The 17002-nt window shown below is 39.9% G+C and overlaps 2 protein-coding genes across 13 annotated transcripts in view; both read right to left on the reverse strand.

Annotated features, from left to right (window-relative positions):
• LTBP1 (latent transforming growth factor beta binding protein 1) overlaps positions 1-17002 on the reverse strand; it is a 432767-nt gene that overhangs the window by 122348 nt on the left and 293417 nt on the right. For 7 of the 12 annotated variants that reach the window (XM_060170098.1, XM_060170096.1, XM_060170100.1 and 4 more), the window contains 5 exons: positions 13270-13369; positions 12351-12449; positions 3478-3603; positions 2133-2258; positions 1608-1730 (listed from right to left, as the gene is read on the reverse strand). In XM_060170098.1, the coding sequence (XP_060026081.1) occupies positions 1608-1730; positions 2133-2258; positions 3478-3603; positions 12351-12449; positions 13270-13369 (574 nt within the window). The remainder of the gene's footprint in view (positions 1-1607; positions 1731-2132; positions 2259-3477; positions 3604-12350; positions 12450-13269; positions 13370-17002) is intronic. The other 5 variants (XM_060170099.1, XM_060170105.1, XM_060170108.1 and 2 more) reach the window with 1 other exon arrangement.
• Positions 14698-16213, reverse strand: LOC132531975 (GA-binding protein alpha chain-like). The gene is given in 2 exon segments (XM_060170109.1): positions 14698-15442; positions 15445-16213. Coding segments are annotated over 2 exon segments (1344 nt in total). The 5' UTR covers positions 16151-16213; the 3' UTR covers positions 14698-14804.

The following is a 17002-nucleotide window of genomic DNA, read 5'->3' on the forward strand; positions in this document are numbered from 1 at the left end:
TTGAGGATCCATATTTGACCTTCTGGAGGAGCATTGCTTTGCAAATAAATGCTTGTCAGACATACCCATGCCTTTTTTTAAAAAAAACATTCCCACAATTACAGATGTTCTGAGAAGATCTATGCAAAAACAAAACGAGTCAGGGAAAGGGGAAGTTTAAGGAAACTAACACTTCTTGAGAACTAACAAGGTGACAGGCACCATACAACATTCTGCAACACCCATTTACTTGCACAAGCCTGAAAGTTCACTGCATGGTTCCCATTTTACAGATGAAGAACTAAGTTTTGAAGGGGCTACGTACCTGGCTCCAAGTTAGACAGTTACTGAGTGCGGGGGTCAGGCCATAGTCTCTGCTCTCCCCATCCTCAAGCTACCTCCAGAGCAGAGGGAGAGTCCCCCGTAAGAGGAAAGTAGGGACACTTCACACCTGTGCTGTCCCATGGCCCTCAGCCGTCAGGAGAAGAGTTCATATCTGTGTTCCGATGGGAGCTGATCAGAGATGCAGTAACATAAAACGCTCCCCACTTCTCTCCAGATAACTCGGGGCTGAGGCAAGGGGCCAGCAAGAAAGGCAGGTGCAGGCTGCCAAAAAACTGTCTAATGAGCTCTCCCTCCAGACCCGGTCATTAGAACCACGAAGAAAACCAACATGTAGGAGCCAAGAGACAGCTGAGAGCAGCCTGCCCCAACTGGCCCATCCCTCCCGAGTGCTGGAGGCCCAGCCACGTCTGAAAAGAGGCTCAATGTCAGGCAGCCAGGCAGGGAACCCCACAGAACCAGCACCATCCCTACAGACAGGCTCCTCAAAAACGTGCCCAGAGACCCCTGCTCCTTTGCCCTCACATTTCTTTGGCAAGATTTAAGCAGAGGTTCAACATATTTCTTCACGAAAATCATTATTCAAAGCGTACCATGGTGGTTTCAAAAAGTACCTGTGTGACTTGGACACAGGCACGAGCAGAAATATTCAATGGTTAATCATTTTAATTTTGAAAAGTTAAAAACTTTTCAAAACATTTTTACAACGAGAGCAAATCCATTGCTGGGGTCAATACGAAAGAAATTTTATCTAGCGCAGCTGGAATCTGACTTGGAGCTGGTCAGACAGCACTTCTGTAGACAGTCTGCAAGCAAGTCCCAGAACACATGTGAAAGAAAGAAGCTGAGACAAAGGAATGGAACAAGGCGAAAAGGTCGAAAACAATAAGCCCGCACTGGTGACACCTGCACCATGCCCCCAGATGAATGATGCAGACACTACAATTAAGTCTGGGTTTGTACCAAAATCCTCTGCAGTTAACTGTTCTAAAGTGATTTCACTCCACATACCAGAGAAGGCAGATACTGAAATGAGTAATAAAGAGCATATGAAGGTGGAAAATGACCCAGACAGAGCCACTGAAGTAAGGCAAAGGGGCTGTGATCCCAGAAGGCAGCAAGAGCTTGGATGAGCTGGTATCCTGCACAGATCGGTGGTGAAGGAAAATTCGTACCAGGCCAGGTGCCCGCCAGCCCTGGGTTCTGGACCCAGCCCTGCATTTCACGGTCACGTGCACTCAGCACTTCAAAGGGGCGCAGGCTCCCCATCCTCTCAGCAGACTCACCCTCGCAACGGCCTCCGGGGGTCATGCGGTACCCGCTGTCGCAGTATTCACACCGGAAGGCCCCCACGGTATTGACGCAGTGTCCTTCCCCACAGACGTCTGGCCTCAGGCACTCATCAACATCTACGCAAAGCAGAAAACGTTGTCGAGTTTTATTTCCCAAAACATAATTCCAAACCTCTCCCGTCTCCCAGGTTAGTTCGATGTTAAGAATGAAGCAACTGATTCCTAACATCTATCATCTCTTTGATTTGTTCCAAAAAATTGAGTGGTTTTGATTTACTCGAATCCAAAAGAAACATTTAACGCCTCTGGTTTTTGCAGACATTTGATACTATTCATTCAAAACTGTTGGGGAAAAAATTCCATTTTTTAACCTTCCAGTATCTAGCAGATACCTATGTTGTAACAGGGGTTTAATAATAAATTTGGGGTGGTCTGAATAAGCCCTGGACTGACGGAATCTTAGGGGAGGTAGAAACCCGCATGTGGGAATTTACACATCTGAAAGAACACTGTCATTACCTATGCAGTTAGTACCCTCCTCACTGGCCATGAACCCCGCTGGGCAAATACACAAGAAACTTCCCTCAGTGTTTTCACAGCGTCCCTGGGAGCAGAGGTGTTGGGCCTGAGCGCATTCATCAATATCTGTTAACAAAAAGACAGATAAAAGGATTAGTGTAGTCTAGCATGAAATTCTCAGTCTCTCTGTTCATGAAATACCAGCACACCAACCCCTGTGTCCCACAAACCTTTATAAGTGAGGAAAACAGTAAAAGGAGACATGATCAGTCTTCCTGAATACCTGAAGGGCTGTTACTGGGAAAAGGGAATACACATATGGTGTACTGCTTTGAAAGCTCAAGCTACAACCCTGACATAGGTGTTTCAAAGAGAAAGATTTCAGGTCACCACAAAAGGACCTGCCTGATAACTGGAGTCATGTAAGCACTGGAATTCACTGTGCAACTCCCAGGCCAGCTCAGCAGAGACAGTCAGAAATGGTGGGACAGGCACTCTTTCACTGTGCACTTGGGTAAAGCGAGACTGAATCATCTCGACCGACTGCCCTTTTCAACTTTATGTGCTGGGGTTCTAAACATAATACATCTAATGTATACAAATTCAAGAGACAGAGCCATGTTATGATGGAGCAGGTGGATGTTCTCCTCACACCTCACCCCACATATATATGCAAAACAAAACTGCAAAAGTCACATCTGCATAATGGCATTTAGCATATTAAAGTGGGTTTAATTAGGTATATGCCTTTGTTGCTCTATATTTGCCTTATAGCTCTTAGTGCTGAATTTTCTTTTTCTAAAAAAATGGTATTAAATTTAGTGTTAACACATTAAAATGACCTACTTAACACTATTACACCCCTTTTTGAGATTCATTTTTTTCCCCAAAGAAGCATATATGAGATCCCTACTTCATAAATTCATTAATAGTTTTGTGTCAGCATATATTGATTTTCAATATAGAAATCCCTTTTAAAAATCAGATTTTATGAACTTAGATGAACATAATTCTTTACTGCAGAATATATTAATTTGTTTTGCTAAATATGCTTGTAGATAGCTATTTCTAGAACTCTTAATTTTATATTCTTTCCCTGAAAAGCTTTGGGAAGTTATTCCACCTTTATGTAATTGTATTACACTTGGCAAGGTAGGCAGCATTGAACCAAGCGGTAAGAGCTTCCTAGGAGTTTACTGAACCTCTTTTTGAGTACCCTTAGCTCAGGGATAAAATTTTTTAAAAATTAAACACAATAACATTTTCCCCATAATAAAAAAAATGTTCTTTATGTGCAAATATTTGATATTTAATAATCTCATCTACCAAAAGTGTCTCTTCTTACCAACACATTTCCTCTGTTGCTCACTGAACTTGTAGCCATCATAGCATATACAGGTATACCTCACCGGTAGGTTAATGCAGTGTCCTGCTCCACAGATATCAGGGTTCACAGTACATTCATTGATTTCTTTAAAAATAAAAAAATGTAGGGAAAAACAGATATAAACAAAGATTCCATTGCTACTTGCAAACCATTACTTGTGTTTCCTGATTACCTTATTGCCAGGTATGCAATTAGAAAACAAAATTTTATACTCTAAAATCAAGTATAAATTCATTTGATTACCGATGATCATCATTTCATAATTGATCAGTTAGCCCCAGCCAAGGTCATGAATAATTCTTAATGAAACAACTTCTAAGATGAACTGGAGAAGGTGGAAATTCGGAAAGAGGCCATGTTAAAACGTTATAGTCAATTGTGAATTTCCAAGATGGCCCATCAATGAGTTTCTGTCCACTCCAGTTCATTTTGAATGATGGACCAATCACATGATTTCTCCTGATAAGAAATAAGAAATTTTCTATTTGTTAGCAGGCCAAATTCAAGTTCCAAAAACTATATTCAACCTCCTTCCAAATTTCTCATTAATTCTCCAGAAAGATTTACCACTTCTAATCAAAGCAGAACTTCTGGATGCAACTTACTCTTCATTTGCCAATTTCAACAGGAGCATATTTTATTTACACTAGTACAGAATCTTCTTCCAAATCTTCTCTGCTCAATTCCTCCCTCACTCTCCTCCTGATTCCTGCATGAGACTGGCTTCTTCTATGAAGCCTGAGAAGATGAGCCCCGAGTCCTCACTCCACCCACAGACAAGGCCGTGGTCAAGGCAAGGTGAGAGGAGCTCCCAGTGGGTGAAGTCCTTTGACCTGAGGACTCAAAGGTGACCTGAGATGAATTACTCCAAGACAGTCTGTTGATTTCAATGATCTTTGTAAGAATGTATAATAGAATAGTGGGGGGCGAGGGGCACAGCTGGTGGTCAGAAGCCCAGCCTTGGAGGACAGTACAGGTACCAAACTCGCTGCCCTTTCTTAGCTCTGTAACAAAGAGCAAGTTACTTAAACAATCTAAGCCTCACTTTTCTGTCTGTGTAAATGAGAATTATCAGAGCACCAACTTCAGAGCGTGAAGTTCTAAAGAGTTAACCTAAATAATGCATGTAGCTCAATGCCTGGCACATTATATTGTGCTCAATAAAAGTTAGCCATTATCGGGCTTCCCCGGTGGCGCAGTGGTTAAGAAACCGCCTGCCAATGCAGGGGACACAGGTTCGAGCCCTGGTCCGGGAAGATCCTACATGCCGCGGAGTAACTAAGCCCGTGAGCCACAACTACTGAGCCCGCGTGCTGCAACTACTGAAGCCTGCGCACCTAGATCCTTTGCTCCGCAACAAGAGAAGCCACCACAATGAGCACCCACGGCAACGAAGAGTAGCCCCCACTCGCTGCAACTAGAGAAAGCCCGCGCGCAGCAACGAAGACCCAACGCAGCCAAAAATAAAAATATAAATAAAATTTTTTAAAAGCTAGCCATTATTACTGATTACTGTGGTTGTTCCTATTGAAGTCATTTAAGAATAGATAACAAAGAAACAGCACATTTATAATAACTACCTTGGGCTATTATCTCACTGTCATCACGTAGTAAACAACGCTTAAAACAGACGAGACCATGGATGAGCCCAAGTGGCCCAGTGGAGGAAGACGGGGCCTCAAGCATGACAAGCTAAATCACACCTTTGTTAGAGCAATCTATGGCTTGAAGGAAAAGAAAAACAGGCATGCTACTGTCACCAATAACCCACTGTGAATTCTGAAGAAAGATGTGAAAAACAGTGTTTTAACAAAAATTCACTATGGAAATGACCTAAGTTGGGGCTGAGGTTGCTCTCCAAAACCCAAACCACATTCATTTTTCATCAAGTGTTATTCACTGTGCTGTGATTTTAAGACAACTGATGCAAGTCATTTGAAAAGTTGCTAGGCTTTATAAGGACGCATATGACTACAGAGCTGCAGTATTTTGCACCAAATCACTTGGATTATGAAAAAACCACACATTTACAAGTTACTTATACCTTTAGTGAGCCTATTTATGCTAATTCACTATCCGAAAAATAGACTGTTTATAGTCAGTATAATATCAAATTACAGAAAAAATAATCCAAATGGCTAAAAAAAATGGGTGATTAACACGATTGCCTAGACTTAAGTGACTGATACTAACAACATAAAACAATGAATTATGATACATACGTAGCATAGATCATTATATAATCATTAACAGGATAGGATAATGCTTATTTGTTAAGAAAATATAGTTAGGTACAAATTATAATATAGGATATGATCTAAATTATTTTATGCACAGGAAAGAAGACTGGAAGGAAATAAGTCAAGTGTTACAATTATGGGGATTTGTATTGTCTATATTTTTCTGTATTTTTCAAAATTTCTACAATGAACAGGTATAATTACTTCTATAATCAGAAAAGTCTTTCTTAAAAAATTATTATTTCTATGTGCCACAAAAATCTGAAGGTAGAAAAGGTAATCTTCTCCAGGTTCTACTCCTAGACCCTCAGGTAAGCACTCCCTTCTCTGTTTCTAAGAATTCTTTAGTAGAACAGTGTGAGAAGCACATCTTTAACCAGCTATTCTTAAGGTAGGTAGATGCCTTCTTTGAAAATTATTGGTATTTAGATTTCTTGATTTTCTTTGTAATTATTTCCATTATGTTCTTATCTGCCATTTGCTTAAAGCAGAAAAGACATACTGATCAGATTTGCAAAAAGAAAAATTAGAAGATGACTTAATATACTAGGAACAAGAATTCAGAATTAAAAGGCTGTACATCTGGGGTTTTCAGGAAAGGCTTGATCAGTACTCATTGCCCCACCCCCAGCCCCACACATACCAATATGTTGATTACCAAATATTTATTTGTCCTTTCAGGTATAGCTTTAGGATGGATTATTTTACATGTGTGAACAAAAGTCTTCAAAAATATGTGATGCTTAATTCAGAGGAGATACATTCCTATACCAGTGTGCCAATATTTAGATCTTTTCTTCTTAAGTCAGATCTAAGATAGGAGAAATGGTTAAGAATTTTAATTCCTTAGTCTTAAGAAATGAATAATAATAGCCTTTCCTTCCAATCTAGTATCTTAAATGGAAGCTATGAGGTTGAAATAGTTATGAGGAAAGCTTGAGGATTTTTAGTTGATTACCTCAGATTAAGTATATAAAGATGCAGCTTGAAAATGTTGATCCCAGTTGGTACTAACGTATGTAAGAAAATGTTACTCTGACACCACTAGAGGGTACTAAGAGATACATCAAAGGAACGAAGGGACATTTACTAACGTATACTTGATTTCTACACTGTTTGCCCCATTTTTTTTTTTAATATAGGAGTGATGAATGTAACTTATTAGTTTGTCCTCAGAGATACCTTTTATCCATTTGCTAGGAGGATTCCACCCTTCTAAATTAAACAAAAAAAGAAAGCCATAACAACTTCGAAACACCTCTGCTTTCTCTTTACTACTCATCAAAAAATTTACCAGATTATAGTCAACAATACTGTATTATAAATTCCAGTGTTGCTAAGAGATTAAATCTTAACTGTTCTCAACACACAAAAAGGAAAAGTATGTGACATGATAAAGGGGTTAGCTAATGCTTTTGTAGTAATCATAGTGCAATATACGAATGTAGCAAACCAACACACTGTATATCTTAAACTTATATAATGTTATGTCAACCACGTCTCAAAAAAAAAAAGAACCAAAAAAAATTGATCAATACCATTTTTAAGGTAAAAAGTAAATTACTGCTACTCCTATTTTAAAACTTTAAAAACATGTCTCCCACCACCTCTTCCCGTGCTTTCCCTCCTTGTCTGTTATGCTTTCATTCTTTTTTTTTTTTTTTTTTTTTTTTTGCGGTACGCGGGCCTCTCACTGCTGTGGCCTCTGCCATTGCGGAGCACAGGCTCCGGACGCGCAGGCTCAGCGGCCATGGCTCACGGGCCCAGCCGCTCCGTGGCATGTGGGATCTTCCCAGACTGGGGCACGAACCTGTGTCCCCTGCATCGGCAGGCAGACTCTCAACCACTGTGCCCCCAGGGAAGCCCCACTTTCATTCTTGATCACATATAAGTTATACAGAAAGCCAAGTCCTGAGGGTATTGTCTTAAAACTGAAAACAAGTTGCTGGCTTTCTCTGGGTTTTCTGGGGCACAGACATTATGCTTTACATTTTTCTAAGAGGTCACTCACACATTGGCTTGTGAGCCTGTTCCCATGGAAAGGATCAGTTCAGGTCAAAACATACATTTCCCTGTACATGCTGATAGCGTCAACACAAACACTGGGAATATGGCAAAGCCTCGCACAGGAAGCACTAATTACTGGCCTCCCGGGCACTGTGGTTAATGATAATGTCTTCTCTTCTAAAGCATGTTTGGTTTCCCAGAGATCAAGAGACTGCTCCCACTGGACTCTTCCAGGTGTCCTCCTTCATAACACCTATCACATTTCCCTGGGTTTGCAGGACCGCCCTATGCTTTCCTACTACATGTGGCCCCTGAAAGAGCTTCACCTGCACTGGGCCAAGGACCTTACTGTTTCTTTCCCAGGAGCCCGTTTAGAATTTAGAAGAAGAGCCATGACTAAAAGCCAGTGGAAAACCAAACGCTCTATTTATCCCGGCAAAAAGGCCAGTGGTGGGCTTAAGAGTTTGGTGTTTTTATTTTTTTTAGATTTTTTTTTTTTTTTTTTTGCGGTACGCAGGCCTCTCACTGTTGTGGCCTCTCCCGTTGCGGAGCACAGGCTCCGGACGCGCAGGCTCAGAGGCCATGGCTCACAGGCCCAGCCGCTCCGCGGCACGTGGGAATTTCCCGGACTGGGGCACGAACCCGTGTCCCCTGCATCGGCAGGCAGACTCTCAACCACTGCGCCACCAGGGAAGCCCATGGTGTTTTTATTTTTAAGAATTAAATGAAAAAGAGCTTTTGACAAAAATATGAAAGTGAGTATGCTGACCTTTAGCTTTTTTCCTCATCATGTGATTACTCAAAATAAATAAATAAACAGAGCTCGAAATATTAAAGCATGATGAGTTAACATGGAAAAAAGTTCACCTTCCATTAGCGTACATAGTTTATTGAGGCTGTCATGATACTGGTAATATGCTTCAGGGACAAAGGTTTTTATAAAGTGGTCATTTCTGAGTTCTGGAAAAGACCCAATGAGCAAAATAGTTGTTATAATGTTTGGGCCATGATGATTACAAAGGTTTACAAAAAGCAGTCATTGAAAGTCAAAGAATAATTTCTGGCTGGTCTGCAAGGGCCATGGAGAAAGTTTAGGAAGAGCTGGAGGAAGGCATCAAATGTCAACTCATGGAAAGGTTTACAGAAATGCCCTGGCTTCCTAACTGCCCCACAAAGAGCATAAACTGTCCCACAACAACTGAAGCAGATGTTCCCACTTTGTAAATACTCGCCAGAGAAATAAAGGTTTGATTTTCCAACCTATCCTTGAGCTATTAAGATACTATGCTAAATCAAGAATTTATATGCTGAAATGTATCATTTATTTGGAAACAGTATACCAATAATATTGCAAACCACCAACTGAGCTGCTGAGAGTGGGAAGTATCACACTTATTCCCTGCAAATACGTGGCTCACTTTATAATTATTGCAAGTCAAAGTGAGTCTGATGAAATCTGCAAAGGCTACTTCCAATCTCACCATCATAAAGATATCATCGTCGAGCAATGTGGAGCTTATTTTGTTTATTTTAGGTACCTACTTATTATTCTATTCCTTTCTTCAATTTATGGATAAAACTAAGACTGACAAACATCTACCTCCTTTGTGTTCTAGGGGAAACAAAACAAAACAAAACAAAACAAACACTGCCTAATGTTTCAGAAAGAAATGATCAGATTGCTCCTTCAATCTACATGTTTGGCTCTCTTATCAAAACCAATGGGAACATCTATATTTTGATTTCAATTAAATTTGATACAAAACAGTCCTCTTGTTCTAGTGTAGATTACAGATCATGTAGTATGGCTCCAAAAATTGCAAGCCATTTAAATTCAAAGACTATTTACAATGTTCTCCCCATGGATTGTTCTAGAAAGATTCTTTTACTATATGAAGTCAGAGCACCTACAAATGCTGCATGAAGATAAAATTTCAATGTCACTTGTTTCCTGGAAGGAAATATTTGTGCTTCAAACATGTGATAGCAGATGTTAGCCCTGTATCTCTGCCAAACTCAAATTAAGCTGTCTTCTAACAACTTCATATAGCACAGCTACTTTCATTTTTTTCAATCAGCTCCGCAGTTCAGTTGAAGTTGAGTAACTGCAATTTATTATTCCTCACAGGCCTGCATTTAAATGATTGGCTACCTTTATCCAGCCAAACTTAACCTCTACAAAGCTAGTTTGCAAGAAGTCTGATGGTTGAAGTCAGCCATTGTTAAAAAGGCACAAAAGTATGTCTTCACATTGGAAAATGGAAACAGTACTTGAAAGAACTTTTGCACTGACAGACTGCAATTTTTCTTTTTAATGCTGATATAAACAATGAGAAAATCCTCCCTGACCAAGATGGTATATTACATGTTTGTATGCCTTGCACTGCATAGCAGAGTCTCTCATAGATGGGATTAATAAAGTGGGTAGACATACATGTGACTTCAGAACAGAGAATAACAATTTTAGCCACAGCCATTAAAAAAAAAATCACTAGCATTTCACCGTATCACTAGAAATATTTAGAATAGCTAACATTTCTATAACACTTTACTCGGTATTTATAGTAAAACCAAAGAGCAGTTGCCCTGCATTCATGTGGGAAGACCATGGCTCTGGGTGCAGCTGCACCTTGAGGGTATCCTTGAAGTAGGTGAAAACACACTGCTGGGTCCGTGATGTGACTCTGCACTATTTAGTCAACTGCATTTCACCTTGGGGCAGGGGTGCTTTTTAAAAACACTTTCTAGTCTGCTGTATCAGTTCAAGTATCTAAGAGAAATTACATCCACAATTTTGAGAAAATGGGTAAAAGTTTTTGGTTTTTTAAAACATATAAAAGCTGTATGTATTTAAGGTGTACAACTTGCTATTTTAATATGTATACATTGTGAAATGATCACCACAGTCCCACTAATTAACACATCTAACCAAGCACATGTCTATTGGAAATGATGCATGTCATGTTTCTGAAGAGGTGAAATTCTAAGGGAGGCTGCAAACTCCTCTATTAGCTTCTCTTGCCAACCCACTGCCAGCCTCATCCTGCAATGACATCAGGAACTTAAGCTGCTGTGATACATCTTAGTGATATTTTCTCTGATTATAATACTATATTTCCACACAAGAATATGTGGAATACACAAAAAATTCTAAAATGAAACAACACCTGAACTTCTCAGACCCCACTACAAAAAATAATCACTGCTAATATCTGATGTATTTTCTTCTAGCATTTTCTCAATGTACGTATGTCTATTTTTTTATATTTATATTCAATCATATATTTATATTCTCCTTCAGATTCTTTTCCATTATAGGTTATCACAAGATATTGAATATAGTTCCCTGTGCTATACAGTAAATCCTTGTGTTTCTTTGTTTTTAAATTTTTATTGGAGTATAGCTGCTCTACAATGTTGTATAGTTTCTACTGTACAGCAAAGTGAATCAGCTACACATATTTGGTTTAATACACTGTATCCTTCATTTTCATATACTTCATCTTGTATTTAACAATATCTTGTGACCATTTTCTGAGAGATTTTAATAAAAACTCTTCAAAAATACTGTAATATTTGATGGTAGCATACTGTTTCAATGTAGATATAATTATCTATTTCCCTATAGTTAAATACTTAGGTTTTTTTTTCTATTTCTCTATTATACATGGTGCTGTGGTAAGCGTCCATTTATATAAACCATTACAACAGTTTGTGGGGACGTTATTTCCTTATACTAGTTATTTTAATATGGGATACTGACTTAAAAGTCTTGAAGATTTTTTAAAGTTCTTGACACATATTGCCAGTTTGTGCTTTCCAGAAAAGTTCAACTAGTTTACATTCCTTTCAGCTATGTGTGAGAGCCTCAATTTCACTCTAGTAAAAATTAAATACTGATTTGTTAAGAATAAAGAATTCTCATTTTAATTTGCATTTCTTTGACTACTCGTAAAGTTGAAATTTCCTATTACATATATGTTTCTTGGTATGTTATCTATGAATTACCTGATTACATTATTTCCATTTTTCTATCAGCATTTTTATTGCTGATGTATAAGACCTCACTATACATTAAGGATATTAACTTTCAGGCTGTTGGTTACAAATTATGATAAATCTTTATAATTTGTCACTAATGATTAAAATAATATATGTTTATTATAAAGAATTTTAAAATATATAAAAATATATTGGAGAGCATAAATGTTATCCATGATCCTATCAACTGGGGATGGTTAAACACTGTGATGAACTTTTTCTGTTTGTAAACATTTAAAAAATAAAATTGGAATCACTGTGTTCTATATTTCTTAATATTTTGCCATAAGCATCTCCTCACAACATTAAATACTTTTAAAACATTTATAGCTATGTGATATTCTGCTGCACATGTACCATAACTCGTTTAAACATATTCCTCCTTTAAACAGTATTTAGATTATTTCCAAATATTTGCTCTTATGACTAACTCTGCCATGAGCAATCTTGTGATACATGTGATACAGCTTTGACACTACATTTAAAATGAAGTTCATATCCACGTCTCCTCCACAGGCTCTGTGACATCAATACTGCACCTACCTGTTACTTGAGTAGGTGCAATGACTTGGCTGGCGCTTGATGTTGAAGCTTCAGGAGCTACTTCCACAGGCACAGGAGGTGATGTTTTTTCAATCACTACTATACGAGGAAGGAGGGAATAAAATGAAAATTAAAGGCTGTTATGTGCATTGAGATCCCATTTCAAAATGCAAGCATAATTTAATCTAACAACATACCACAGTAATTCCTGGATATAGGAACAGCTATGGGTCCCTAAAGCTCATGGTATTAGCCTGTAGCCCTGGTTTCAACATTTAGCAAGAATATCTGAGAGCAATTTGGAAGCCAAGAAAAATGACCCTGCATCAAATGATGAACCTCAATAATGTTCTAATAATATATACTACTCCTGACCACAGAAAATAGTGAAAAATTTTATCATTATAATACTTATAATATAGTAGTCTCCCCTTATCTGAGGGGGATATGTTCTAAGACCTCCCCAGTGGATGTCTGAAACCGCAGATAGTACCAAACCCTACATATACTATGTTTTTTCCTATACTAACGGGCAGGAAGCATATAGAGCATGGATACTGGACAAAGGGATGATTCACGTCCCAGGCAGGATGGAGCAGCACGGCGCGAGATTTCATCATGCTACTCAGAACAATGCACAATTTAAAATGTATGAATTGTTTACTTCTGGAATTTTCCATTTAATATTTTTGGGCTGCAGCTGACCGCAGAAAGTGAAACCACGGATAAAGAAGGATTGACTGTACCATACTTACACTAACATTATATAAGTATATTAATATACATAAGTGTATTTCACATTTTACTTCACTTAGGAACTCTCCTGATTAAAACTTTAAAACCAAAGACACAAAAAAATCCTCATCTTACTCTTTTATTCATAGTACTCTTACAAACAGCACAAATCAACACAGGCTACCTGGAAACTGTGGATGCAGATGAATAGTGGAAATGCCTGGAGAGAGCTGGGGTTGACTAGGCTCAAGTTTGGTTTTCTCTTGATCCAATGAAGGTATTTCCTAGATGGTTGTATTAAAAAGAAAAAAAGAAGAAAACAGAAAGCAGGAATTTTTAGTTTCCACATATTACTATTTTTATAAATTTTACTCTTAGAAAGGCAACAAATATCACAGGTACACAAAAACTTGGGCAATTGCTTGAAATTTAAAAAAAAGGAACCGTTGCTGTGCTGCTACTATACTAAGCCCTTGAGTTTTCCCAGCAGTGCTGATATGTGCACACACCCTCACCCATTTCCCGGGGGCCCAAAGCAAAAGGTCTCTTCAGATATTTTAAACGAATGCCTTGGCTCAGGGGCCCACGTTTGGTCTGGAACAAGGCAAAACTGACCCCAGAGGAGAACTCCACCATCACCTCATTCACATGTGGCTTCTGCCCAAATAAAATGTCCAGCCACACTTTGCAGATTAAGTAATGGATACAGGTATGCCATAACAAAGAACACAATACATTAAAATACAGTAAGCCGGTCAGTCATTACAGTAACTTTACACCTCCACCTCTCAGAATACTGGTAGTCAAACAGCAACAGAAAAATAGGGACCTGGAGGAACACCTCACACATCCTGTTGACCACCCCTGTCCTCTGGGCCAGAAGCAAAGAAACCGACTGGCACCCAGGGCTCAGTTTCCAGTTACAGCTCCTTAGGGCTCCTGCAGACTGAACAGTCGGGCTAGGTAAGGATCTGAGACCTCACTCACACCACTGTGGGCCCAGAGCGCTCACATCACCACTCCTGGTTAAAGCACTCCTTGCTTTAATCACTGTCATCTTCCAGAAAGCCCACTCCCCTGGCCTCTGTTTCCCTTTTACCTTATCACCGTTTCTGCTTTTGATAAAATAGATATCCTGCCTGAGTATGTCATCAAAGACCCAATTGTGTAGGCATGAGTGCTTATATGGTAACTCCATTTAGATATTCCACAAATTCCTCAAACCCATCCCTTCCCCAAAGCATCCAGGCTCCGATTCCACCTTCTTCATTTCTATTAACGCCACAGCCATTAACCTGTCCAGGTTTAAAGTCACTTTTTAGTACCCCTCTTTCATTCCTCATTCCAAGCCCTGCTCATTTCCACTATTCCTTATATTTGTTCATCTTTTTCCACATCCATAGCCCCCATTACCCTCGTGTGCACTCACTCTCTCATTCTCAGTTTCCTGTGGTCATCTAATCGACCTCTCAAGATTCCTCTTTCTCCCCATCTCAGTTAATCCTGCTGTGATGCATCTTCTAGAAACATTGAGCACTTATTACTTTTTCCCACAGTTCCCCCTCCTTTTTTTCACAAGAGTATGAAATACATATAAAAAATCATACATCAGATTGTACGGTCTAGAAATAAAAGAAGATTCAAATTCAGTAATAAAGGTAAGAGCAATACTTGCTCTAACATTTAAGCAAGACCTTGGACTCCCAAAAGGTCCTGGGCTCAATTATCCTTTTCTGTTTGCAGAGACGCAGTAGCCAGGGCTACTGCTGTGACTGGCTGGGCAATTCCATGGAGTTGCATCTTTGCAAGTTTCTTCTGTTCACATTCTGTGACCAAATGGTTCAACTCTGCTGCACTGTATCCAATAAGAGTCTTCAAGTCACAGACAAACTTGTATACCAATCTCTTGCCTTGAACTTTACAAATCATGTCCCCATCATAATAATACCTTAATGCACGACTAAGTTTCTCATAGTTCATTGTAGGTTTATTTTTACGTTGTTCCCATTTTTGTGCAACCAGTTCGGGCTGATTTAGCTTAAGTTCTCCTTCATCACCAACCCAAGAAATGCAGTCTCGAGCATCCTTGTCAGTAAGAAGTTCTAGCAAAAACTGCCACAGCTGGATTTGGCCGTTGTTTCCTGTTCTGTTCCCAGGTGAACTTCTATCTTCTCCTGAAATCCTTGGAGCTCTTTGTACTTTAGCTGCCTTTGCTCTACTATTTATAGCTTTAATGGCTGTTGGTGTAGCAGACTGCACTGATGCTGGAATAATTTGCACAGGTTGATCAACTGTAGCTATCTCATTCATCTGTTGTTCTTGGCTTGCCAATACATATTTTCGAAGAAACTGCAGAGAATTTCTTCCCGAGGAACCCGCTGAAAAAAATCTTCTTGGTTGAGACTACAGAGTTCTCTTCCGGAAATATTCAGCGTAGTGAGGTCTATATCGGTCATGCTGAATTCCTTCATTACCCAAACACCCCAATGCAGGACTTGGTCTGTGCACCACTGTATGGGATCACAGGGTACCCCAAGACGTTCTTGCTTTGTCCTATAACCTTCCAGAGCAGCAGCCCATCTCGTCACTTGTCCTGAGGTTTCACCTGAAATGGTTGTAATGTGTTTTATGCCATCAAGAGTTATCACTTGAGTTTCCTCAACAAGATGTGCTTCTGCTTCGGCATCTGGATCAATACCTACTTCAACTGTTTCTGCAGGTTTAACAATTTCCAGGATGTTTAGCTTTGGTTCAATTCCTTGGTAAGAAATTCCCTGTACACTAAGCTGTACAGGTCCATCTGTTTTTACTCCTTGGTCAAATAAACTTCGTTCTGGATCCAGCTGGATATCTTGCAGGCAAATTTCACAAGCATCCAAAGAACACTGCAGTCTTGGTTCTAGTAGTTTCTTTAAATTGCCTATTGGCTCATTGATGTCTATGGCCTGGCTTACACATTCAGCTGGAGTGTAGGTTTGTTCAACAATGCTTTCTTCTGGGCACTCTGGTTTCTCTGTTCCATCAATCTCAATTTCTATCAGCTCCTCTGCTTCTCTTTTCGTCATGACTGAAGTATTTCAAAAGCTGACCCCTCCACTTCCTCCTCCTGTTTGGCTTCTGTCTCACCTAGAGCCATCCGGTCGCCGACTGTCTCCGAGACGCTTCCTGTCCGGTGAGTCTCCCCCTCTTCTTAAGAATACAGACTAGCTTTTCTATTATCTATTAAAAGGTGACCCCAGTCAGTCTCAACTGCAGCCCACCCCCTGCAGCCCATGGTCAATGCTAGCAAGGAGCAGACCATGACCAGATGTGAGTCCACTCCTGCAGCTTACAGACAGAATTCCACACCTGCCCCCCTACTCCCCACCCCCAGCAGCATGGGGCGGCCAACTTCCTACTTCCTAACCAATGTCACTTCTCCACTTGACAAGTACGGTCCAGTTGAGGAGGAGGGTATTTCCCCACCGACTGCAACTGCAGTTTGGTGTTCCAAGCCTTCCAAAGCAGCGTCCCCCCCACCAAGTTCTCTTTCTAACGGAGTCTCCCCTGCTCCCCTGATTGACCTCTTGCTGTCCCCTCCCTCCACTGCACCTATGCGCACGTAATTTCCCATCAAGGGACCACCCTGCTTTCTCTTCATCAATCTTTAATATCGTGAGACCTCTGCAAAAAGTCAAGCCCGCAAAGCCTATGGCTGCATTTTCCCCACTGCCTCCTCTCCAAATAAACTGCAGGAAAAGTATACAAGCAAATTCTCAGGCCCTCTTTCAGATCCTTTATGAGAGTTACCATAAACTCAAGCATAAACAGAGGAGAACAAAATCAGATACGATGAGGTTGTCAGGGAGCTGGCTGGCCCACTCATGGGCTAAAGGATTCCTCCCACTCATCACCCAGAACGAAATTCAAAATCAACA

The sequence above is a fragment of the Lagenorhynchus albirostris genome, chromosome 13 (assembly GCF_949774975.1).
Source record: "Lagenorhynchus albirostris chromosome 13, mLagAlb1.1, whole genome shotgun sequence".
Lineage (NCBI taxonomy): Eukaryota > Metazoa > Chordata > Mammalia > Artiodactyla > Delphinidae > Lagenorhynchus > Lagenorhynchus albirostris.